Source organism: Cygnus atratus, chromosome 2, assembly GCF_013377495.2.
Source record: "Cygnus atratus isolate AKBS03 ecotype Queensland, Australia chromosome 2, CAtr_DNAZoo_HiC_assembly, whole genome shotgun sequence".
NCBI classification, from domain to species: Eukaryota; Metazoa; Chordata; class Aves; order Anseriformes; family Anatidae; genus Cygnus; species Cygnus atratus.
This window is the reverse complement of record NC_066363.1, coordinates 3,097,358-3,124,359: the sequence shown is the minus strand read 5'-3', so window position 1 is coordinate 3,124,359 and position 27,002 is coordinate 3,097,358. Positions and strand designations below refer to the sequence as shown.

General features: G+C 40.7%; 1 protein-coding gene across 1 annotated transcript in view; it reads right to left on the bottom strand.

The window, feature by feature from the left end:
- OBSCN (obscurin, cytoskeletal calmodulin and titin-interacting RhoGEF) overlaps window positions 1-27,002 on the bottom strand; it is a 151,217-nt gene that overhangs the window by 12,907 nt on the left and 111,308 nt on the right. Inside the window, 29 exon segments of the mRNA XM_050709295.1 lie at window positions 453-582; window positions 1,146-1,248; window positions 1,524-1,691; window positions 2,411-2,524; window positions 3,946-4,123; window positions 5,430-5,588; window positions 6,872-7,036; window positions 8,337-8,453; window positions 8,794-8,953; window positions 9,308-9,481; window positions 10,218-10,300; window positions 10,640-10,840; window positions 11,570-11,709; window positions 12,556-12,684; window positions 12,989-13,008; window positions 13,881-13,947; window positions 14,781-14,999; window positions 15,463-15,561; window positions 15,667-15,696; window positions 16,426-16,623; window positions 17,564-17,682; window positions 18,060-18,138; window positions 18,503-18,781; window positions 19,380-19,782; window positions 19,828-20,277; window positions 20,338-20,735; window positions 21,928-22,200; window positions 23,654-23,941; window positions 25,665-25,937. Coding sequence (XP_050565252.1) covers window positions 453-582; window positions 1,146-1,248; window positions 1,524-1,691; window positions 2,411-2,524; window positions 3,946-4,123; window positions 5,430-5,588; window positions 6,872-7,036; window positions 8,337-8,453; window positions 8,794-8,953; window positions 9,308-9,481; window positions 10,218-10,300; window positions 10,640-10,840; window positions 11,570-11,709; window positions 12,556-12,684; window positions 12,989-13,008; window positions 13,881-13,947; window positions 14,781-14,999; window positions 15,463-15,561; window positions 15,667-15,696; window positions 16,426-16,623; window positions 17,564-17,682; window positions 18,060-18,138; window positions 18,503-18,781; window positions 19,380-19,782; window positions 19,828-20,277; window positions 20,338-20,735; window positions 21,928-22,200; window positions 23,654-23,941; window positions 25,665-25,937 — 5,216 coding nt within the window.

The window sequence follows — 27,002 nt, the reverse complement described above, 5'->3', positions numbered from 1 at the left end:
AGCACATTTGTTCTAATTTTGTTAGATACTTCCCATATATGCTTAGTAAATAAGCAGGAATGTCAGTGCTTTCCAATTCTATTTAAACTTTACTTCTTACTCTTGGATTTGTAGTGGCATGAATATGTTCTAATTTAAAGAACATATGTTTTCTGAAACAAAACATCATGTCAGAACAATCCTAGACTTTACAAGATATAGCTCTAGAGATCTGGATTTAAGCTCTAGAATAAGCTCACCCTATTATTACTTGAACAACCAAACTGTCAGATCAGAATATTCTGAAGCTTCACAAGTCAGATCTAGTTAGGGAGAACCTGACTTGTATAAACTTTTTTGATATGGCATGCAGCAACAATTGCTCAGCCACTAATCTCATGCAGTGGATCTCAGTAAAATGAATTCTACAATCTATATCATGTCAGACAGCCGATCTCTCACTCTGAACTTACTTCACATTCATAGTGTCCCATATCTTCATTGGAAGTGTTCTTGACCACCAGGACTAGAATGCCACTCCGTGGTTCACTGAACATCTGGTATTTACTTGTGTCCTTCAACAGTACACCATCTTTGTACCATCTGTATGTGAAAAACATTGAATATAAGCCAGGAAAAATAGGCAAGTTCCCAGCTCACTGATCCATCTATCAGATCAGGGGGCAAACAGCTCAGAAGATAACCATTAGACAAAAGCTTGTTTCCTAAAAGACAGGTCTACAGGTAGGTAGATCACACGTGGATACTGAACTGCACAAGTTTCTGAGATCCTTCTCAAGACATCTCATCAGCCAATGTAGGGAAAAGAACTTCTAATCATGAGAAGCTATCCTGAGCTTTCTATCTGAACACCCCAGACGGGTTGCTTAATTTAAGTGTAGTGTAGGAAGGATAAAGGAATTATAAAAGGGCATTAGATCTTATATAAAGTATTAAGTATTTCTTTTCAGATTCTAGAGAGAAAAAAAAAATATTGAGAAGCTCAGGAAAGGTGGGATCAGGAAGAACCAGCATTGGGATGGCAATGAGGTGGAAAACACAGAGAAGAAAGGGTCATAACCTGGAAAAAAAAAAAGCAAAGAGACTCTTCTGGCCATGCAAAATGGGAAAATAGAATTTGTCCCAAAGCTATGTGAAGAACTGACCTGACTTGAGGCCTAGGTGCTCCTTCGACAGTACAGGTAAACTGAGCATCTTCACCCTCAACAAAATAAGCATTTCTAACCTTGTTCACAAACCGTGGTGGCACTGCAAGGTAAGGATAAATGTAGTTAACAGCTGGAAATACGATAACTCCCTAACAGATACAAAGGATGTATCATGACTCTCATGATTTCTGCACACAAAACACTAAAAGACCCATTTTTTTTTTTTACATGAGAACAATTCACTACTACTGTATCATCAGAGAAAAAGTATTATCCATTACATGCTATACAGAACTTCTGGAATGTCTTAATGTTCCTGTCTATGGCATTATATAGAAGACCTCTTTGAAACAATGCATCTGTGCAGGTCTTTACCTTGAACAAGGATCTTTCCTAAGGTACTGGCATTTCCAGCAGGACTGGAAGCAAAGCACATATACTGTCCTGAGTCAACACCTGTTAGGTTGTCCAAGATCAATGTACAGGAACCATCGGGATCTTCTATTATAATGTGATGGGGATCCACCTCCACTGGCCTTCCATCTTAAAGATAAAGGGAAAAAAGTCTCTGTAAATTGTTTGGTATGTTTAATTACGTTTTCTCCATGGGAATTTCATTCAGCACTTCCACTTCAGAGGACCAAGAGCTGTGTTTGCTCTTTCAGCACCTGATAGTAGTAGTTGAAGAATGAGGTCTTCATCTTCCTCCATCTGTCTACAAAACAACTGGTAGGTAAATCACTGTTTGGGCATGTTGTTCATCATCAATCCTCATTTAAAAATGAAATTCTCCCACAGTATGTGTGGTGTAGTTATAGCTCTTATTTGCTAGCCAGAGGACCACTTCCAAAGTAACTGTAAGCATGCAGAACAAATCTTTTAAAAAATATTAAGTTATACCAAAGTTGTTTCCTCTGCAATATAGCAATGCTGGGGAAAAAGAGTGTGTCCACAGAGCTGCCTGTGCCATGACACAGAAATGCCTGAGCTAGTACAAACAAGTTGTTCATTTCCTAGAAATTGTTTCACTGCAACAAGATGTAGTTTCACACAGACTAAAAGACAAACTTGAAAAGCAGGGTATATTAACTCTCAGGAAGATCTGTATTACCTGCATCTGGGTTGTTTAGTATCTAACAGTAAGGCTAGAATTGGGTATCTCTAGGTGATTAGCTTTTATATTACTCACTGACAGCTTAACACAGAGCAATGTACACAGAAAAGAAGGCTGGAGTATGCATTCTGTGACTTGCTTCTCATACCTTTGTACCAGCTGACAGATGGCTTGGGAGCTCCTGTAACTTTGCAAGCCAGCTTGACTGTCTCTCCTAGCTCAGCTGTACAGTCTGCCAGTTCTTCCTCAAAGTCTGGAGGTACTGAAACATCAGAATAAGCATGTTAGTCCCAAGGAGGATAGAATGTCTGTAGGACGGCTGCTACAAGGTAAGATAACAGGCATAATTTCTGCAGTTCTGTGAGGTTCAGATGGAAAGCTGAATAAGAAATTTTAGCAGCTAGTGACTTTCAAGGCAAAATGCTGTCCTTGCTTATTTGAGAATAAACTGAGTCTGACAAATGTCCATTGTTGGCAATAAAGATGAACAATAAAAAAAATGTGAATTTGCTGCTGATATGGAAGTATTTTAGACCATGATTTTAATAAGCACATCCATTATTCAGACACCACACTGCTGCAACAGGTAAAACAATTCCCCCAATTAAAATACACCCTTGAAATTAAAACTAGTATTCTGTTGGTCTCCATATAGCAAATCTATGCTTTATTAAGATACTTTTATTTTGACTTATTCCTACCACACAAAACTATATAGTTTGTTCTGATAGTCTTTTTCATTAGAACACCTCACTAAAAGCACAACAATAAACGGCCAGGACTTGTTTTCAATGTATATACATGGAAAACAACTATGTTCTGGCATTTTAAGATGACAAATTTCCTTATGCTGCAAAGCGCACCATTTTTGACTTATAGCTGGACAATAAATATCTAATATTCCTGCTGACAAATTTTGTGGATTGGAAATTGGTAGAATATTAAATGACAGTGAGGACAAAACGACTTGAATGACAAGATAAAAATCCAAAGCAAATCTACATGACCAGGTACAACAATGTAAGCCAGAAGTCTAGAGTGGAGGATTCGATACCCAGGAAAGTCACAGGTGGCTTTATACTGATATCAGCAAGGCTCTGGTCTAAATCTTGAGATTCTTTCTAGAAGTTTCAATAATGTTTGTCTGTCCTCCAGAGATGCACATTTTCTGGGCTATTGTAATGGAAAACGACATTCTCTGTTTATTGACAAGGACATCCAAACATGAAGACAGGGAACTGAGCAACCACCTCAGCCTCTGACTCTGACCCTCCATCAGAGGGAACCCACATAACAGGTATCAGTTGAAATGGCCAGGGACCATGTGGGAGCTCTGTCACATAAATGTAATCACTTTGATGGTGTACAGTCTTGGTTCTCTTGATGACAAATGGAGAGAGTCATAAACCATGGTCCCATCCTGATAACAGTGCCTACCCCAGTTCAGGCAAAAGACCTAACACAACTATAATCATTTCAGTTAAAGCTTATTGCTTGCAGTCATGTGAGTTGTTACTTAGAGCAGTGATGTGACCGTGGGAAACCTCTAACCCTAATTCAGTTCAAGAGCTGGCATGTGACCCTGGATGATTTCTATCTGTCCCGACAACAAAATCTTCCTGAATCAGGGAGTCACCCCAAAGCAAGCAGTAGGAGGTCTGGGCTATCCTGGGCAATACTCACTCCAGATAGGCTGGCTGATTCGCTGCTGTATGCCACAGATCTCCTTCACCCAGGAGTTCTTGATGTTCACTGTACGCGCCTGAAGGAGGTACTTGCGGACTGAATCTTCCCGTTCGTGCCAGATCTCAAACGCACGGTCATCCCCTTCCACGATGTCGTTCACATCGATGTTGTTCAGCTGCATTACAGAAGGAACACAAGAAAGTCAACACAAATTCTTTGTTCTTCTACCTAGGGTTGAATTTCAGCCAGAACATTCCCCAAATCTGAAATCCCACAGTATAGCACAGTTCAGATCTGGACCTAGCCCTTGTGAAACAGAACTGTCTTCAATAAAGGTTTTAAATGAAAGCAACTACTAACCATCAGCATGTCTCCTGTTGCCAGTGTGTACCCTCTTCCACGGGTATTAGTTATGTCATTCCCATTAAAGCATATGAGATGCTCTAACAGTAAAATGGGAAACAAAGATAATTTACACTGCTTTTAAAGATTTGTCAGACTGTATGCAATGTGGCTTTTGTTGAACAGCAGTCAGGGCCACTTTGCAACCCTTTCCCTTGTATACCTGGCTTTTGGATACCAAACAAACATTCTCCTGTGAGTAATTATTACATTTCAGAAAAATAACATCCAGCATTAAAGCGTATCCCTAGATGGGATACAAAACTGCCCTATGGTGCAGTGCTGTTGGGCTGACAACAACACCTGGGAATAGCAAAATTAGGGACTACATGAAAAGAAATTAAAGAGCAGGCACTCTCTAGACAAAATATCCTTTTCTTGGAAAATAAATTTTGTCTGTAAATATCCATGAGAACAGAGATAAGGACTTTCAGAAGGCCCCAGCTGCATTTAGTCAACAAATCCACATGCCTTTTTGTTTTCTTGTTTATTTGTCTTTTACTGGAGTTCAGTATCTAATGCTCTTTCTGTGACTTCTTGCAGTCATCTGAGCCCTGAATCTCTGAAGATGAGACAGACAAATGTCTTGAACTTTTCATTTCTAAACAGGAATTGCTTTTAGAAAAGGTTGCAAGCAGTAAAGAGAACCACTGGGATTGTGCCATTTGACAAAAAAACACATTTTCTCCAATTTAATTCCACCGCAACAGACTGCCAAAACCAAAGACCAAATTCTAGCAAGTACTCTAGAGAACGCCCAAACTAAAATCAATATCACACACTTTTGCAGTTAACTCAGTGAGATAACAATGAAGTATAAACACTTGTATGTGTAAATCTCATTGATGCACAGTAAAAATCTACCCATGCTTCTGGTGGCTTCGGGCATATTTCTAACAGGACTCACAGAGAATTTTGGGACAGACAGATTTTACTTGTGCTTCAAAGGCTTTCAGAAACAAGGGAAGAGCTCAAAAGAATTTGTGAAATATCCTGGTTTTAGATGATCAGACGCTGGACATAAATGTGAAGTTCTCAACGACAGAGAAATGCTGTAGGTGAGGATGTAGTGATCAGACCTTCATGATGTTCTTGAAGATGTAGCTGTAGGTGTCTGTCTTTGTGTCTCGTTTTGGTTTGCAGATCACAATGTAATTCTTGAACAGGAAGACATGCCTTTTGTGTCCTTTCCATGCCATTCTAGCTCCTGGAGCTCCTTCCCACACAATGAAGTGGCCCTGATAGGAAAAATAAGAAAGAGCACATAGTGGTAACTCTGCAAAAATTACTATGGTGATATTTCACCATCATTTTTCAGCAACGAGATAAGAAATGTTTACTGTTATATCCACATCTTATGCACTGTTGTTTTATTACAGCATAGCAGATTGCTTCTAATGCTGATGGCAATGAATCAGACTGACACAGTGGTTGTCATTACATTGTCCTTCAAGTGATGCTATCTGTGTGTTGGATTTACATGACAAGGGCTTCGTAGCAGGGGGGCTGCAGGTGTGGCTTCTGTGAGCAGAGCCGAGCAACTGTCCCATGTCAGAGCAGAGCCAGCTCCAGATGGATCCAAAAGGGACCCACCGCTGGCCAGAGCCAAGCCAGAAGTTCCCCTGCGGCCTGTGGAGAGGCCCCTGGTGGAGCAGGCTGTCCCCCTGCAGCCCATGGGTCCCACACAGCGCAGATCTCCATGCTGCAGCCCGTGGAGGAGCCCCCGGTGGAGCAGGTGGATGTGGCCTGGAGGAGGCTGCGGCCCATGGAGAGCCCCCGCAGGAGCAGGCCCCGGGCCGGAGCTGCAGCCCGAGGAGAGGAGCCCACGCAGGAGCAGGGGGTCTGGGGGGAGCTGCCGCCCGTGGGGGACCCGTGCTGGAGCAGTTTGCTCCTGGGGGATGGACCCTGTGGTATGGAGCCGTGTGGGAGCAATTCTTGAAGAGCTGCTGCCTGTGGGCAGCCCCCGCAGGCTCAGTTTGGGAAGGACGGCATCCCGTCAGAGGGACCCCATGTGGAGCAGGGTCCGTATCTCAACCCTTGAGCCCTTTCCATCGTATTTTCTCCCCCTTTTCCTTTGAGAAGGGCGAGTGAGAGAGCAGCTATGGTGGTGTTCAGCTGCCCAGCAGGGTAAGACCACCACTATGTGTTGTTAGATACACTTCACCAGTACTAACGCTGATAGAGAATTATATCCTGTGTGTTATGAGGGTGCTTTATATGCTTATTTGATCTCCTTCACCAGAGAAAGATACTCATTTTATGTATCTTCACTAGCAGCTCAGTTAGTGATTCCCTCTAGCATTAGGGAGAAGCAAGCACACTTGGGCTGTGATTCACTGGACTCTTTTTATTGAATGACTAAATGTGAACAGCTGGATTCCACCAGATGGCCTCACAATTGCTGTAATTTTGCCTTACAACCCTGCTCAGTAGAACACTGATTCCCATGCAAGAGAGGGGATACAACGAGACAGAGTAAGTGACTTGCTCAGCATAATACAGACTGAGAAATTTCAGTTACCTGTCGGATAGGTTCACCAAGGCTTTCCAAAGTCCCTGGGTAATTCTCAATGAGTGAGACATGAAGGTTGTTTTCTGCTCTTCGGGTGAGTGCTGACACAATGGCATAAGCCTGCTCCAGCAAAGTACAATTTTGGCTATTTCTTGCTTTGTTTCGGATTAATTCCTGTAGATGAATGATGCAAATGTTACTGTGTGGTCAGAATAAAAAAAGTGCATTTCCTTCAAAAAATAAGTTTCCCAAGTATCTGTTCCAGCTCTTTCATCTGAGCAACATTTATCCTATTCTTTCACATTGCACTGCTTAGCTACCAAAGTCTTTGCTTTCCAACCTGTTCTGCAGCCTCACTGACTAACCAGTCTGGCTTTTCCTTTTATCAACTGTAATTAAACAAAGATGAAGTTGCAGCAAATACCGGACATGCTTCAGTGATGGAAAACAAAACAATAAACAATAAAAAAAACAAACACCAAAGCAATCGTAAATGTATCCCTTGTGTTTTTCTTGTGCTTATCCTGACAAAACCATGAGGCAAGCAATTCATGGGACAATGCTAAACTAAGAGTAGATATTAGATATAAATACAAAAGGATGGAAAAAGTGTAAAAGGGCAGTTATCTTTTTGCTCTCACGTTTGTTCATATGTTTCTCTTTTATCACTGAAGGCATGGGAAGCATACACGCTTACTGTCTGTTCCAAGACATCCTTAAAATCTTGATGTCTGTGTGCTGGCAGGTGTTCAAAATTAGAAAGTTAATTTGACCCTTCTTCAAACTATCCACACTGCTTACTCACTTCTATAAGGCTAAAATAAATAATTTTTTGGCCAGACAAGTTTCTTTCTGGATACTGTTGTGCTACTTCCCATGAAAAACACTACAGAAAAATGTTGTTTTGAAGCTTTTTCCTGAGGTCTTGGCTAGAACCTAAGATAGCAGGACAGATGAAAACTTGAAAGCTGAAATATTTCAGGATGGTAGAATAGGGAAGTGGGGAAAAGCTTTTCAGAAACAGAAATTTCATCGTACTACAATGTCAATACAAAACACAATGAGGTAAACTGGTAATTTGATGTCTTGAACATTGGAAATTGCTTATATTTATAACAAAACTGTTGCTCAGTGCAATGCAAATTCTCACTTGTCGTGGATATATACATACATTTATCCACATATATACATATATATGTATATATGCATCTACTTAAATTTAATTCAGATAAAGCTTGCTGAACATTATGGTGTTGGAGACAGTGAACCTCCATCTGGATTTACAATTACAAAACTATTCAGGGAGCACCATCACCGGTAATGTTTACTGCCTTAATTTACTCAATCAGTTTTTGACAGTAGTTACATCAGGATGAAGCCAAGAAACATGAAATAAAAATGTTTTTTCCCCCACGGGTTGCACAAAGCAGAATATAAGCCTATCAGAAATAAGCATATAATAAAGTCTCTTCACCTTGATAATAGTCTGATACTGCTGGATCCTGTTTATGGGTTTTTCCAGATAGTGCTGCAGTGGTGGGATAAGTGGATGTGACGGATCTTCATTAGTTAAAATTTCATCTGTATATCTCTGAAAAAAAGTACATAGAAGAAAAAGAGAAAATATTGTTATAAACAGCAATAGAAAGGATTACTCCCTTAAAAATGCTCATATGGTACCCTTTCGTAGACCTAACTCACTAAGCCAAAATTGGATAGCTCTACCACTCTGATATGTAAATATGTTCACATATCCATTGTGTCTACCAGGGAGAGCTAGCGAGTGAATGCAAAGTATCATATGTAGCCATGGTTTCACTCCAAAATATTTAATAATTCTTTTCAGGATCACAGTTGTAATTAATAACTACATTTCATGACGCAGTGGGTTATAGAATGCACATTCAGCAGGTACTTTGGTTACCGTTTACCTTGTAGAAATCCTGGACAGCTTTGCTTACAACAATCGACTCAGCCTGTACCCGCCCCACCAGGTACTGGATGTACTTATCAAATTCTGCCTCATGTTTAATAAAGCACATGGCCACGTCATCATCAGTGTCACATTTCTGTAGGCCTCGGAGGAAGACACTGTGAAAGCAAACAAAAAAAGACACCTGAGGAGAAGGTGATGGATTGAGGCTAGAACTCAGCCCCAGCAGCCAGACCTTTAGATCAGGCACAATCTCAGATTAACACAATTAAGTTATCTTAAAAGTAAGCTGGACGCATGGAGTCTTGAAGCATTGAGGGGTATCTTGGAGTCCCAGCCCCGTGCTCTGACTTAAGCTATGCCATCATCTCTCATCCCAAAAGGTTTATTAGTTTCCTTGCACCTTGGCACTGCCTATGCTCCACATCCTTCACAGTAACCATAGCTACTCTATCTCTGACATCATGTGAGCCACTCTTTGGTCTCAAATGATGGCTCATGAGAATGCCTACCTGGAATGGAAGTGAGCAATGTCATCAATATTTCTGAAGATGGTGGATTTCTGACTGGCAACAGCTCCTGGGACATTGGGACAGACCTCAGTGTACTTAAGGTGATGAGTCTGGAGGAACTGTAGATCCTGAATATAATCCTCTTCTGAGATCAATAGTTCTTGAATAAGAACACTGAAGGGAAGAAACACAGGCAAAAAGAAAGAGCAATCATCACAATTATGCTCAACATGTTAAAAGACTTTTAGCCTCTAATGAAGAGATACTTTATCAGAGTAATAGACTCCCTGGAGTGTGTTGACTAGATCCTCTCTGACCGTAAAGGGAACTTGGACAACCTCACTCATGGTGTGACAACTACCTCTACCTTACAGATATCCACTGTTAGGGCAGATGAAACAGAACATGAGTGATGAAAGGATTTATGTAAAGTAGACAGCAGCAATTTCATTGCCACATTATGTTACCAAGAAAGCAAATATCTCTGTGACTGCACATTTAGTAGAGTGCTGCTCTACAGGAGAGTAACACAAGGTTGTAGCTGGTCTTCTGAGGGAGCTTTCACTGTTTTTAGACATCATCCTCACATATAGGCACCCTAAAGGACAGAAGTACCAAATTTTAAGGTGTTTTGTTTGTTTGTTTTGTGAAATAACCACCAGCATTCCATCACTAAAATCCTCCTATCCTCCTTTCAAGTCACCCAATGTGATTGCCTGGATTTCTCCTTGGCTGAAAATGGCAAAAATCAATCAAACTTCAAACATTGTAAGTCTTAGAAAGGGTAGGTGTCAGACCTCAGAGGAACAAAAAAGGCAACTCTGGCAGAAGGTACCTCAATGCCAATATTCATGTTAGTTCAAAAACCAGCAAGACTCAAAGTTGCAAAAAACAAATGGCAAGACCTTACCTTAGCTTCCTTTTATATTCATCCTCAGAAACAAATTCTCCAGGAAACTCGGGAACTTCTGTTGATCCCCACTCTGGTGACAACTGAAATAGAAGAATAAAGAAATATATTATCTTAAGTTAACAGTCCTTTTGTCAGCACACACTGAGGAATAACCCTCGTGTGTTCACAGTCACTTTCAATAATTTCTAAAGCAGCAGTGTGAAATTTCTTTCTTGCTGGAAGATGATTAGGTCTTTCAAACCCAGGCACACCTGCACACACAAAGAAATAATGCCTAATCATAACATGCAAAGAGCCCGATCATTTTGCAGACCTCTTCAATGACTTCCTCACTAATTACTTCATGCAAAAACAATGTCTATAGATGGCAACAAACCCACGTAATTTTACATAAAAATAAACACAGTATGATCAGTCACCTTTAATTTCTTGTCCAGATAAGCTGGAGATACCCAACCCTGTCGAGAGGGGCTGGATTTTGTGGGTTTAGTCCTGACCAGCCACTTCAGAGGATGAGCTGAATCAAGGACTTCCACATATTGGCCTTCCTTCAAAGTGATGGTCTCCCTGTCAGGTGCAGCAGGCACATAGTCAGCTGTGACCATGTAGACATCAAAGATCTGGATGGATGAAATGACAGTTATTTCGAGCTCTGAAAAGTGAATACAGTAACACCAGCAGAACATAAGTGCTCATCTATGTCTAATGTTTTATTTCCCAGCCCCTTCATGGCAAAGAGAATCACTGTTTGCTTTTTGAAAGTGGGACATAGTTTCAAGGAGGCTTAAGCCATATTTTCAAAACTGTCCAAGCTATTTGGGATTTACATGATGAAACAGTGAATTTTGCTCCCAAGGAAAAAGAATGTTCCTGAAAATGTCAAAATTGGCCAACATTGCCAAAGGTTTAATTTTTTTTTAATTTATTTTTTCTTCTTTTCATAAACTTTTTGAAATGAACATTCAAAACCATCCTAATTTACCTTAAATTCTATTTTTACCGTGCAAAGGACTTCTCAACAAAATTCTTCTGATTAACTGGAACCAAGGCCACAGAAAATCAAGCTCTGACTTTCTGAAGCTGAGTGGTGAAAACAAAAGGTATTAAATAAATAAATGGTTAAGTTTTGACCATGTTGACTTGAATGATTTGTTCAAGGTCCCACAGTGAGCCATGAGAATTTGATTCTTTGTTCTCTGTATCACAGGTCCAATATATTTTACTACTAAATGCACCTACTGAAGAGAGGTATATCCCCAAAGGGGTTGGAGATCCTTAAAATACAGGAGACTGATCATTCTAAGTAAGGTTTTCTCCTTGCATGAAACTTCTCCATAAAGGTATCATACCTCTCCTCTGGAATCCCCATCTTCAGATTCAGATGAGGACTCCTGAGCAATGGATGAAGGTCTGGATCGTCCATGCCGAGGAGATGCAGAGGGAGTTTTTGACTCCTCATCACTTTCTGCACCTGGCACTCGAAGTGTAGCTAAAAAGCAGAGCAACCCAAAAGTAAGAAATTAAGATCTCCTATTTGAACATGGACCAAATCTGTAATAACTTTCAGTGTCATAAAAACAAATATTGCTAGAGAAGATCACTTGCAGTATTTAGTGTGATATCCTACTGATATATAGGATTGAGTAAACAACGGAGACGTTTTAATGCATGAGGCTGTGTGCCTACTACATGCATTGTTACTGCATTGCAAGAATATCTGTAGGAGAGGTATGTCTCTATCTTTGCTTCAAGATAAAAATTTACTACATGGAAATAAATAGATGGCAAGATAATCAGTACACAAAACCAGATATTTTTCACATAATTCAGCAAGTCATTGATTCACTGCACAGCTATGCACAAAGTTTTCAGCCTTGACTTGATTTTTAAAACCCCATTTTGAGCTAAAACTTTAAGACGTGGGAAGTCTTCAAAGCAGGATTCCTCTCTTACTCGGGAGTGATGCCTATCTGAGTAAATCAAAGCACCTAAGATGTTCAAAACAAACTTCTTCCATTTTTACAATTTGCCCTACACTCCGAAGCTTACATTTAATCCTATTTATTTAAATAAACATTGTATGCCTGAGATGGACATAAGCCATTTCAGTGTATTGTAGTAGTTTATTTATTCTTCAAATTTGTAGACTAAGACATGTCAGTTTGGATGGGCTCTTACTAAAATTCTTAGTACTAAACATTTACTAATGTTCATATGCTTATGCAGGCTGTTTCAGAACCTGCTTCACAAATCTCACTGATATTTAAAGACCAAATGGTAACAAAGACTTCATATTTTTCTAAACTAATTAAATTGTGCTTGCCAGGTTGCTTACCCTGACTTATTTTTGCAGATACCATTTCTGAGATACGAGAGGTGAGTTTCTGGAAGAACTCTTCTGTTCCAACATCAGCTAATGAAATAGGGGTTTTGGGTACGCCTTCCCTACCAGCTTCAAGATCTCCTGGAAACAACAACAAAAAAGTCTATTAAGCATTCAATATGGCATTGGAAAGTAATTTTTAAGTAACAGAAGCTTCTGTGGAAGGAAGGTCTATGTTTCTTCACTTCTGGTGCTTTTAAAATTGTTTGCTCACTTTTTCTTCAAAAAATTTAACCCTGAACAGAGACCAGTCCCAAAAAGTTCCATTTTGGACAGTTACAAGAGAACAGAAGGACAAAAGTAGGTGGTGATCATGAAAAACAAAGACAATCTCAGCTGTAGGTGTAAAGGGCAGAAAAAGGAGAAAGAAAATAGCTTCTCTTACCTTCAGAGGGATGAACAGCTCTGAAAAAAAGAGTAAAGCATAGTTAGAAGTTAAAATGAAACGTGTAGGAAGAAGATCTAAATGAGAAAAAACCCCTCCTTCTCACAACTTGTGCATGAAGGCTGAGAACAGCTCGCTTAGGACTCTGCTTGGCATTGAGCAGTGCTGTTTATCCAGGATGCCTCCACTGCTACCTAACACAACTGGTGGGTCACTGAAGTAGCTCAGTGTGAGAGGGCTCACACTAAAAGCAGACACCAGCACTGGCTCAGTTCCATCACTCCATATCCTACAGTCTGTACTGCCTGAATTCCTTTTGGCTACATCAAGATTTGAAGCACCTGGCTCATACAGGCACAAACACTTGGCTGTCTTAACTTTTAAGCCAAATCCCACCTGAGAATTCTTATTCCTGACTTGTTTTAAATCTGTAGCTTGAGAAGACCTGGGTGCTTGGGAAATGGGTTGCAGAGTAACCTCTGTCTCCCAGGTGTTACATGGACTTAATTCTCAGCTGGCACTGAAATAAAACTATTACAGTTGGAGGCATTATGTCAAGTGGGATCTGCAGTTATAGAGGGACAATGGTCAGTACTACAGATGTTGGTATTCAAGATCTTTGTTCAGGATCCTCAATGGAAATAGCCTCTTTTTTGTAGGTACTGAGCCACTCGCTTCTCACTGTTTTACCAAAATCATTTCCAGCTACCTGATAGCTACCAGACCAATGAGCACTCTGTCACACACACAGCCAGTAATTTCACAGTGAAATCTGGTGCTGAGACACGTATACAACACGTCCAAAGTACAATACTGCCTAAAACTGACTTGGGAACCTGTGCAGGACGATATCGGCATTGCTCCACTTCAGCTTGGGTGGCCAGCCACTTACCCCAGCGTGGTCATTATGGCTTCTGATACCATCACGCGCTCTTGGGTCAGAACTTCAGCCTCTTTCACTGCAAAATTAGGGTTTATCATCAGAGGACAGAAGACATAGGATGGTCTTTTATATATTTACTCTAGGCACATTTTCTAGACATGGATTACTGGGAATACTGACATGGTGAATCTGCTTTGTTAGTAGCTCCTGAGCTGAGATACATACTCCCACTTACGTGATGCAAACACTTTGTTCCTCTCCCTGTTCACAAAGATGTAGGATTGTCCCATTTCTCTACAGTGCTCAAGCTATTCTGCTTTAGCTCTTAGTACAGTTAAAATGTGGGATGAAAGGAAGGATAAAAGAAAAATGCTTCCAAGACCTTCCTAGTGCTGCCCCTACTCTCAACCTATATTTACTTCCCCCTCCTCTTAGTGCAGGGAACATGAAAGAAGAACTTATGGAAAGTTACCAATAGGGGAATGAAATAACTCTGTCTGTCTTGGATTCCTAAAGGCAACTCTGCAATGCAAAATACCTTAGAAGACTGAAACATTCATCTTAAAATATTTTTATGGTGACTTTTTCCAGTTAATTTACATTACTTTTTTAAAATTTTAATTTAATTTAATTTAATTTTTGTGGTTAATATGGTTCTTTCTCATACTTGTCTTCTGTTTATACAGAAAAGATGCTGCTTTTAACTGAAGCTTGGGAAATCAGAAATCTAAAACATCATTTTAAAAGTTAAGAGCATCATCATCTGCAAGGCAAGCAAAGTCATAGCTAATCTTGTGAAAACGTGACCAAAAATTTTGGTCATGACTTGATTATTTCCTTATCAGTCATACTCTTGGGAACTGTATGGAAGGTAATATAGAGAACATCATTATTATAAGAAAAATTTACCATCTGCAACTTCTAGGGTGGCAGTACAGATGGACTGGCCAGCTTTGTTGGTAGCAATGCATGTATAAGCTCCACTGTACTTCTTTTTAACATCCAACAGGATTAGACTGTGATGCATATTTGAACTGGCGAGTTTATATCCAGGAGTATCTGGTTTGATCCACAGGATGTCTTCCTGAGACTCTTCTTTCATCCAAGTAATAGTTGGTGGAGGGTGTCCTAAAAGGAAAACCAATGAAGTGAACTTAATTTTTTCTAATGGTGTTGTTTCCACACAATCACAAGCCATGCTATGAACAAATGCTGCTTTTGATTTTTGCTTCCTGATTTTTCTCCAAAAATAAGTCATAATACATAGTAAAGGAACATAAAGATTTCTATGGCACACTCATAAAGACATCAAAACTTTTTTTAAAGCCCAGGCTGTTAATCAACACGTCTTCATAAGACTAGTAAGTATTATTATCCTTATTTTTACATACAGAAAAATGGTGGTGAAGATGAGTGACATGCTTTCCTGCAAAGTGGACAAAATCTCTTAGAGTTGGGAGTAAAGTCCCAAACTTCAGATTAAAAATACAGGAGATGAGGCTGCAATGACTTGGGTCAGAGTGTCCAAAATGTATTATGAAGTTACGCAATTTAAGTGTTATGGAAGGAGACTAGGTAACTATTCACTTACCTTCAACTTTTACAGATAATGTGATGCTTGCACCTTTCTTCACCTTTTTATTAGTAAATCTTTCTAGGAACCTTGGTGGTATCAGCTGCTCGTGGGAATCTGAAAATGACATTATTGATGAAACATGGTGACAACTTCAGTGTGAGTTTAGACTATTGAAAAATTCCTACAGGTTCTGTCACCACCTGCTGTGGCTTCTCTCACCTGTTTCTGGCTCTTCTTTCTCATCAGGATCTGTAACACAAGGAGAAGAAAACAAATGACAAATACAAATACGTTTTTGTCCATGAATTGATGAAAAAAAACAGAAAGGGGATTCCAGGGGATTACTCATTGCAGGACATATTACACAGAAATCTTAGTTCTGTTAAAACATTATTCTGAAGTACATTTATTAATAATGACAAGAATAGTCCTATAGCATAGGAATGTATCCTGTTTAGGTTTTCAAGTACTACTATAACTTATACTCATAAATATAATTTTCATAACTTACAACGCCTGCCTACCAAGATGACCTAATTACTAATTTCAGAACAATTATATTAATAAATACAAATATACATGGTCGTCTCTGGAAACACCAGCTTCCACAACTCTCAAAATTTTAGTTTTATGACAGTGTCTTATTACAACAGCCTCGTATATTACTTATAAGAGGCCCTCAGTTTTTGTAAAATTAACCATTAAAGTTAATGTAGGCAGGAGTAAACTGTATGTTTATGAAACAGTCAGATTCCAGAGAAGTGATATGTCTCATCTTTGGGACTCACAGTAAATTTACAGGTGAACTAAGATTAAAGCATGTCGTGTTTTAACTACAGCCTTCTCCATCTCCCATGACTTCCCTTGGTAGGCTTTCTCAAGAAAAATAACTATACAAATGGGAAAATTTCACCGGAACAGAGAAAATCAGTTCACTGGAACAGAGAAAATCAGGTGCCAAAAATAGGCCAGTATTACCTTTGACTACCAGCCTGGCTGATGAATATGCAGAACCAGCAGAGTTGATGAGAAATATTGAGTATTGGCCAGCATCTGACTTAGTGACATTGAGAATTTCCAGTGAATGCAATTCCCTTTTATCGATCTTCAGGATACGATCCGAGGCCTTTAATGGCTGTCCATTCTTGAACCAATAGAGACGGGGCTCTGGGTACCCTGTGAGGAGCAGTTACAGACACAGACAACAGAATGCATTAGCAACGCTGATTTGGGAACATCTCCAACCAGGCAGATCCTTCTGGACGGTCAAAGAATCCTCAACTGTGCCCTGGGATGTTGTTTTGAAAGTTTACCCAACTGGAACTGACAGCACATTCATGAAATTCTATTTATTTATGAAAGTTCTTTTGTGTCTCTTCAGTTTCTGGCACTCCTCATATTTGTTGCATATCCAAATGCCTTCCGGGTTGGAAAGGTAATGCTCATGTCTGACTTGCAATGTACATAAAGTGGAAAGTCCCCAGTGAAGTAAAATGTGGATCTAAATCACCCTGGCTTATATCACAGTTTCAGTATCGGCTCCAAACACTGAAACCAAGAGAGTTCTCATCATTTTTTACAGGCAACAATCAGAAAACAAACAAACAAACAAGCAAAAAAAAAACAACAGTAGAATCCCTACCTCTCCCTACAATAGACAGGCAACATCAGAAGGATGTTTCTGCATTTTTTAACTTGTGGCAGTGACTCTCTCACAGAGTAAGGCAAATCTAGAATTGTTTCATTTATTAAAGTTAATAAAAGACACTCTCACTGTCATCTTCTTTTTTTTTTTTTTTAATTTCTTATTGCTCCTCTATAACTAATGTGCTCAGAGACAGCAAGACTTTGTTTTCAGAAGCATATGCCTGTAATTATCCCTGTAGATATAGGAAGAGAATGAGACATTTATTTGTCTGAGTCTCCTGCAAAAGTCAATGCATCAGCATTGACTCATCAACACACACAGACATTCTTCTAGCTGTTTTGTGTAAATATGGTGCAAGATGCACAGACCGGGGACACAACTGCAGAAGAGCACATCAGAATACCTTGGCTAGCACTTCACCCTGACAACAAACCTGGAACAAAGGACAGTGTTGTGGGCTCCCCTCACCTTTCACCTTCAGGTGGAATTTAGCCAGTGGTGCTCCAGGTGCCACATGAATATCATGAAGTTCATCGAGGATCTGGGGCAATTGCTCCTCTTCAGTGGTAGATTCCTCCTGTTCTCGACTAAGAAGCGATTAGAATTAGAAAGAAGAAAGTCAGAAAGCCAGAAAAAAGAGATTGGAATCAGAAACGCCTATTTTAGATTAATTTAATCTGTGTATTTTGTCATTATGACAACAGATTCAGCAGCATATGGCATTAAAAGTAATGGAAAGGTATTGTGAAGAAATATCTGGGCTAGCCTCGACGCAGCCAGAGTAAGTTTCCACATGATAAACGTCCAGCTGTTGTAGTTACTGCATCTGAATATTCAGCTGGTCAGTGTTCCTTTATGACATTAAACTGGCCATACCAGATATAGCAAAAACAGACTTCATATAAATATACATGGCAATCTTATCATTCCAAAAGTCAGAAAGAGTTAGAGTTTGATATTTTACCTTGAAATATATTCTTTGGCACTGTAGTAAGAAGATGTCTCTGTTGCATCTGCTGCTGTCTCATAGTCAGTGCTGGTCACTGTTAAATGGAAAAGGAAATATTTTATATATTCTGAGCTTTGAAAATTTTATTCTACTATAATCATAGTTTCCCTATTAATGTGACTGACTGGCAGTTTGATTTCACTGCTGCTACTGCAGCAGGCTCCCACTTGCCCCTGCATTATGTAAAACACCTCAGTTTATCGGAAAAGCTTTGCTCAGAGCCTCACCTTGGTGTTGGCAAAACCCGACTGAACCAAAGAGATTTGAGAGTGAAACATTCTGTGGGCAACATGTACATATTTTTAATATGTAAACAGTGGTTTTCTTGAAAAAATATATATCCACCTCTGAACATGACCCCTTCCCTCTGTTTTTTCTACAGTGGTTTTGAGACTTACAGTCCACTCGAAGCTCAGCCTTGGTTGAAGCAACTCCCATGTTGTTTTCAGCAAGGCAACGGTAAACGCCCATGTCAGTGGGGACCACAGCTGTGATGATCAGCTGATGGCACCCCTCCTGGTCCTCGTTGATCATGTAATGATCATTTTCTTCAATAGCTTTCCCATCCTTGAACCAGCGAACCGTGGGGAGGGGTTTGCCAACAACAATACAGTCGAAGCTGACAGGATATCCATCTTGTACCTCTTGGTTCTGGAGCTCAGTCATGAACATGGGAGCTAAAGCCAGGGTAGTTTGGGAGAAGAAAGAAAAAATGGTTGTGTTAAAAGATGTGTTTTAGGAGCACTGCTGCCCAGTGCCTGAAGACTTCTGGTTTAGGGTTTTAAATTGCAGAGTAGTTTCTTTCCTCCATGACAACAGTCAAGAAGAAAGTCCCTGATAAACACTATGAAGATATTCCACCATAAGCATTGCAATACCGCCAGTGCAAACTGGAACATTGTCTTTGTTCCTCCCCTTTTCAAAACGTCTTTTCTTCCTCAGAACTGTTCTGAAAACTGTTTCACTGATGTAAGGACAATAATCGTATAGCATTTATGGCCATCTGATTACTGTAGGGGACATTTCTACTGTGAAAAGCAGCTTTGTAAATAAGTGAATACTTTGCAGTCTCTGCCTTCATCACTGATCTGCCCTCCTCTCCCACATACAAGAAAGAACAAAAACTTAATCTTTTTTTCCAAAAGTGCAAAGTTTCCAGGAAAATATCTGCACAAAATGAAAAACAAAAATTTTAGAAATTAAGTCACAAGTGAGAACGTTCTGACATGCTCCAGCTGCCTCTTTCAAATCATAAAAAACATGTGCTTTACCTACCTGTATCAGAAGTCAGCAAAGGTGGTGGTGGTCTCATTACTGGTGGTGCAAACTTCTCATGGGTGGGTGGTGTTGCTTTCCCAATACGCAATTCAATTTTCTTAGGGCCCTGTTCTAAAATGTCAATCTCCACAGGAATTCCCAGAGCACCGAACATCTCTCTGAAACGAGTGGCAGCAGTTTTTGCCTCAGACAAGATTTCAAACTTGATGTAAATGTATTGGTCATCCTCACGATATGTCTGATGGTCAACCACGTCTATGTCCCCTTCATCCGCGCTGACAAAGAGCTCTTCCTCCACATCAGATATCTCCGTTGAGATCTTGGCCCTGAAAAGTCTATGAAGTCTCCTTCCTGCTTTACGGAAAGCATCATCCAGCTCGCTGCCAGAGGAGCTCTCTGTCTCACTATCAGTGCTTTGTTTAATTTGCTTCTCCTTACGAAGCACTTGAGGTTCCTGAGTGCCGATCACCACCTTGGCACTATGTGAAACCTTCCCAAATTTATTGGATACCTCACAGGTGTATTTACCTGCATCTTTCCTATCCAGGCCAGTGATGATCAAAGAGCAGGTCCCATCACTGTAATTATCTATGTGATAGTAGCGACCATCCGAAAGTTCTTCCCCATCTTTCAGCCAACGGACTTTCATGTCAGTTTTGCTGTGGGCCATGCACTCAAGGTGGAGAGTGCTTCCAGGCTCTCCACAGAAGTCTCTGAAGGTCTCAGTAAACACTGGACATTCTTGTTGCTTGATCTCTTTCCTGACTTTGTAGCCTTTGAAAGCAGCCTGAATCTTCACAGCAGCCTTGTTCATGGAAGGATCATCTAAATCTGTTATTTCTGGTTCAGCTGGCTTAGCAGCTGGGGCAGCCACAACAGTCTCCACACTGGATTTCTCCCACTGTTTCCATAATTTGCCTGTGGAGACAGACTGAACCTTGGCAGTAACACTAACACTTTTCTTTCCAGCTTTCTTGAGGTAGTTCACTAGTGAAGGAGTCCCAGCTCTGGACTCATCATCTGAGCTTGTGAAGGACAAATCTGCTTCTCCTGTCCTGGCCAGCTCATCACATGTGGAGTACTCCTCTGAGTAATAGTGAGACATCTCTGCTTCCTCCTTCTTCAGCTTCTGGAGCCTCTCGTCCTCTTCAGGTACCTCGCTGATGGAATCCAAGGTGGGCTCCCGGCTCATCCGGCGTTTCTTGGCCAGAGCTTCCCACAGGAGGTGGAGGTCTCCCTCCTGTGCAGCCTCGGGGGGCAGCCTGGGCTGGACATGGCCATCTACCAGCTCTTCCTGTTGGCTTGCAGGGGGCACTTCCATGGCGATCTCTTTTAGCATTGTCACTGTAGGTACTGAGGAGAATTAAATTGATAAGTTGTTAAAAGACAAAGTCTATGAGTAAGCTCTGAAAAGCACATGGAAACATTATTCTAAAGTCTGGACAGAAGAGGACCAGTGGCACTTAACTAAGCATTTTATTGAGAACAAAATACAAATTTAATACAACTGCACATGGTCCTGGTCAACTTGTGACCTTGCTTTGGGCAGGTGGGTCGGACAACATGCCAGATGTCCTTTTCAACCTCAGCTATCCCGTGATTCTATGCACGAGCATAAGACATGGCCAGACAATAACTTTTTTTCTTCCTCACACATTTGAACAAATAAATTTATGAGCTTTTTGAATATATATTTTTGAATAAATTTTTGAGCTTTTTAAATGTTGCAATTTAATTAATATCTACTTAAGACTGTTAGTGGAGCCTGGAAAGCTATTTATTCATGTTCATGCCATTTTAAAGCTAGACAGGGCTCCACCAACTGTCTGAAATAGCTCTCCAGTGGCTGTAATGAGAGCTGAGACTCCCCTTACATGAAGGCACCTGCCTGTGGATACCTTGAGTTACATGTGTCCAAGTCTGAAAGTTGTAACTCACCCTCTGGGACACACTGACCTGCCACAGCATGGTGCCCAATGACACTGGAGATGCTCCAGGCTGTTTGGGACATCCTTGTGTGGCTTGCAGATATAGCACAAGACCTATGAGTAATCTGGGTCCTTCCAAAGAAGGAGACAGAGGCCAGGGACAGTATCCTAAAGTACCTCAGTTGGACTAGATGCCTATGTGTGGGCAATTGAATCCACACCTTAAGGGTGTAATACAGCTTACTAAGCACTATAACCTAGTGCCATTTGGGATGGCCAGGACAGGGGCTGGAAGATATCATGCAGAATCTATGAAAGAGCCCTTGCTTTTTGAAGTGGCAGCTGAAGGCCAGGCAGGATACCCTAAGGCATCTCAAAAAGCACCAGAAACCCAGGTAGAGGCAACCGTATCCCACCTTACACATCTTATGTGAGCAGATCAAAACTATTAGAAATTCAGGAATTTACTGAGTTGTACCAAAAAGGAAAATAACAATTATTTGTGGATCTTAGACTTAGCTTGTAAAGGAAAACAAATTCCAATCCAACACATGGAGATGCCCCTAGCTGTCCATAAACAGAACTGATTTAACATCACCCAAATGCACACACCATACCTTCAAGACACAAGCTGGCAACAGACTTGACTTCTGGAGAAACCATGCAGGTATATGTGTCCTGATCTTCAGGTTTAAATGCATGAATAATGAGTATTTGCTTTTTTCCATCAGAGATGATTTCATATCTCCCTCCAGCTTGTATTTGTTCTTTTCCTTTCAGCCATGTCACACTCTCTTTGATTTCACTTGATAATTTGCACTCCAGGCGAGCCATGTCCCCTTCTGAGACTGATCCTCCCACCAAAGGATGGGTGACCGTAACTGTAGGTTCTGTAATTATGAAAAAAAAAAGGTGAATTAACACAGAGAACATACCACAGTCTGACTTTAAGGCACTCCAGATCGCTCTTTGAAATGTCCAAGCATCCCATCCTTCATTTACAAATTCTTTAATTGCTGTAGACAAGCAAAAGAAAAGGAAAAAAATCACTGGCAGCATCCAAAGTTTGCACGTCCAAAACTGTACAAGCTCTCCTAGGGGTTAAACTAGCTCCACTTAAATATATACATGCAAAAGTCATTTCATTTTTTCCATTCCTGCGTTTATTTGCTGATCTTCATTTACCCATCACAACCAGTATTCAAGCAGTCCTACAGATCCTAGAAGATCTTAATGTTTAGAAGTGAAAAAATGAAGAAACAATGTGAAGAATAAAAAAGAAAATAAATTATTAAAAGATGCATTCATCCAAGTGTTGAAAGGGAAAAAAAATAAAATTATGCTAGTTTAGGAAGAGTTTAAAAAAAAAAAAACACAAAAAGAATAAAGAATATCTCAAAAAAAAAAACCGTCTTCTTTACTTTGGCTTGCAAATGAATTGCTGTTTCTACATCACTGAGGCTCAAAATGAAGACAAATGCTTTAAATGTGCAGATGTTGACTCAGCACATGCATGGCTAAGTTCCTACAAGCAGCACACATCTGAGTGTGATCCAGCCCTCTGCTCATTTCAGCAGGGTGAGGGAACCACTGCCCAAAATACCTTGGATTTGCTGTAGACAAAGGGAGCATATGCAGAGTTACCAGGGTCCAGCTGACGCACTGGAAGACGTTGCAAAACCATCATTGAGTATCTGAGCTTAAGAGCAAAAGAGGATTTTTTATTACCATTATTCTCACTTTGAGGAATTTGCTGGGCATTCAGTTATCACAGAAGGAGTTGCAAGAAAAGAAAGATTGAGGCAGTGGCTCTGCATCCCACTTTCAAAGATACACCAACAAACAGCAAAGAAACTCTGTTCTCCAGCACTCCTTTGTGGGGGTTATTACAAAAGATATGCAAATAATGTAAAGAGAGAGGAAGATGGGTGAAGAAGACAACATTGCCCACCACGGCATCAGTACCAGGGTCTTGGTTGCCCCAAACACATTCCAGCATGCCCCTTCTGATGCATTCCATCTGAACTCCACCAGAAAAGAAACTCGTGGCGACCGGAAAACACATGGATGCAGTGCACGCCGCAAGACAGCTTGATGCAGGTTGGAGAAAATAAGGGTTGAGTACTAACAACACAGCAGGTTTTGCTTTGTGGCAGCCCAGAACAATTTATGTATTTTTTTTTTCAAGCTCTTTCTCCTATATTGTGTTGGCAGCAAAGCACTGAAAGGTGTTGCAGAGTGAACTCTTCCAGGAGATACCTGGAACGGGAGAAGCAGACATGCCATGCGAAACAGGCCTACAACAGCTTGCAGTCCTCCGTGGGGGCATCTCTCCTTTCTCACCTAGCTGCACCATTTGAGGGAAGTGCACCGGCTCGCTGGCCCCAACTTTGTTTAGAGCCGAGACGCGGAATCTGTAGGGTTCACCTGGGGTGAGATCATCCACGATAAACTCCGTGTTTGGAATAATGCCCTTGCTGCATGACTGCCAGCCAATACCTGGGATCTTCCTCTCCACTTTGTAGCCTAGGATGTCGCAACCACCGTCGCTCAGCGGTTTGTACCAAGACAGAGTTACAGAGTGACTGTTCTTACTTAAAACTTCTGGTTCTTCGGGGGGATCAGGGTGGGCTGGAGGCACAACAGAGGTCCGGTGATGCATGATATGAACAATATTGCTTTATATTAAAACAGTCCGAGAGCTTTCTACAAGCAATAAAAAGGAAGCATGACAAATTCACTATTTGTCTCATTGTAAAGCTGAGGGGTACATGCCCATGACTCAGACATACCTGTGCACTGGCTTCTCCTGCACTGATCTACACTGCTAACAACAAACTTATTTTCCAGCTGCCCTCTCAGACACTTAATGTCACACATTATTGTGATACTTTTCCCGCTGCTTTGTCCCACCCCATTCAAAATAAAGATGACCCTATACTATGTGTGTTACTAAGGAATTTGGCTGAAAGTTTCAAGTACATTTGGGCCTTGATTTTATTCACTTCAGGTCCAGCCTTGAACCATCAGGTTACCATTGGACTACAGAGTAACTCAAGTAACTTCAAGAGCAAATCACTTAATTTCTGTGTAATTGCTGTTTGTGTCGTAGCATCGGGCATTAACAAAAAAATACATAATGGGAATACCGTGGTGTCCTACCAGGCTGGCTACTGACAATCATACTCAGTACAATGGAAAATGTTCCTTATCTAATTTACTCTTTGGCTTAGAAGTTGGAAATAATTACAGTTTTCAAGTTCATGGCATTTACCAAGTAAACAACCTGCCACCATGTACTAAACCAATAAATTAAAGGTAAAACAGCCAGTTCTTTAATTTTGAACACCACAGTCTTTTCTTCCCACATAATAGAGAATTCTTTTCTATATTTTCAGCCAAAATTCATCTACAAAACCTGCCATCAGGAGTTCACGAGGATACCATTTTACAATTCTTTAAGTGTAAATGCCCAAAATAATGTGAAACTGTTTTCAATGGAAGATATCAGGCATCTCTCAAGTCTCAGCACTCATGAGAGGGACAGAACAGACTACCTGAAATAATTTAAAGAAGGGATGGTCAGTCAGTGGCTCTTGAACATCTCAAGTACAGTATACAGCTAAAACACATTGCAGTTATCCCATAACCACCCCTGGGGCTGTGCTGGCATGACCATTGCTGGATGACTGACCTACCCCCCTGTGGAAAGGAGCCAGGCCTCTGGGTGCTGGAATGGATATTGTTGAACCATTTGTTTAACAAACTCCACAAGGGAATTTGGCATCTACTGTCTTCTCCACTTGAAAAGTACTCCAAGAGCTTCTCATTCTCATATCTCTGAAGTATGAGGTGCGAGTCCTATGGATTTCAGCCACATAAAGATTGTAATATGCAACACAGTAATCTGGAATACTGGTTGCCTTGCACTTGAGTAGATAAGCAGACTTCATAGGGTTCTCTGCAGCCCTTGATAACTTTTTCCACATGCACTCCAGTGCAGCTCCTTCCTGTGCCCACGGGTTTGCTGAATGTGGTGTTGAACTCCGAGTAAATTCATTTCCATGCAATTGTGTTACACTTTACAGAGGACTGCAGTTAAAGAAAGCTGGTGAACATCTCTATCATCACTAGCCTGATCTAATTTTATTCTGATGGGCCAAATTGTTTCTGGTCAAGGAACAAGTTGCCCTGAAGCATCTTCTCAGACAAAGAACACTACCTCAGGACATGGAAGGCAAAGAGAAAAAAATCAGTACAAAGATTAGCAAAATTTGAGGTTGTAGCTCAATGCCAAAGTCTGAGATTTCAAGTGCCACAGGGCCAGAACTTCAGACACAACATATGAACTTACCTATAACAGATAACTTGGCTGATGCAATTATTTCCCTGGAAGCAAAGGTCACCTCTCCTGAATGATGCGGTTGAGCTTTTCTCAGAATAAGTTTGTATTTGTTTCCATCTGCTTGTACCTCCCAGTCCTCATCTGATTGGATCTCCATGTCATTAATATACCAGGTAACTTCATTAATTGGCACAGCTTCACTTAGAACACAGCTAAATGTAGCTTTCTCTCCCAGAGAGACTTCCACATCAGTGAGAGGCTGCAAGATCTTCAGGCGCCATCCTATGGATGAAAATAGTTAGACCCTTAGTTATAGCAACAAAACCAGGTAAGAGATGGTGTGAATATTTGTGTTGAATCTCTGGACAGTCAGGCCCCAGAGACCAAGGAGATCATTAAAAGGGAGCTTATGTGTATCACTAGAACAGATGATATCATTGGGGGCTGAAACTTTCCAAAACTTTCAGGAGCAAAAATCAACTAAGCAATGTCTTTCTTTTCCAAGTAGCAGAAAAATACAATGGAGTTACTTAAGGGAACTTGCAGGGCTTTTCAGTATCTGAATTCACAAATCTGAAATGTCTGCTTTTGTCTGTTCTCCTTACTGAGCAATTTGTGAATGCTGCCATGAAAATGTGGAGAAGTGCATTCCTTGCCTGTAGGATTCTGTATCTCTATGACATTGGTATTTGCAAGGCATGACTCACCACACGGAAGGTTTGAATTACACTGTGAACATACCTCAATTCCCTACAAAGTACAGCAGGAATCTAGGACAAGTGGATTTACTGAATTCACAGATTTGCCTACAGTTACCCAAGCTGATCATGCTCCCAATGCCTCGATGCAAGTGGAAAATGCATAAGCCAGCAGTGCAGAGACAATTGGCTTTGTTAAGAATTGTAAAGAAATCAGGTGGTTCCTCACAACTAGCTGGAATGAATGGATTGAGCAACTACAGCCTGATAAGACTACACCTGGCACCTTACATGACATTTTGTACCCTCCCAGAGCATCTTACCACTGACAGGACACGTGGCAAGAAGAAACCATGCTGTGGAGGACTTGTTAGTGTTAGGTCAGAGGTTGGACTAGATGATCTTGGAGGTCTCTTCCAACCTAGATGATGCTGTGATTCTCTGAAAGGGATTCTGATCCCCTGGGGTCTCAGTGTAATAGCATAAAATACTAGGATACAGAGATAAAATTGTTGCTGATATAACTCATCTCTGAAGCTCTGATTTAAACACAAACACAACTCAACTCAGCAGAGAAATGACAATTGTAAGACAGTCATTTGCTGTTAACTGCCAGCTGATGCTGCTTATATCCATGTCATGGCATACA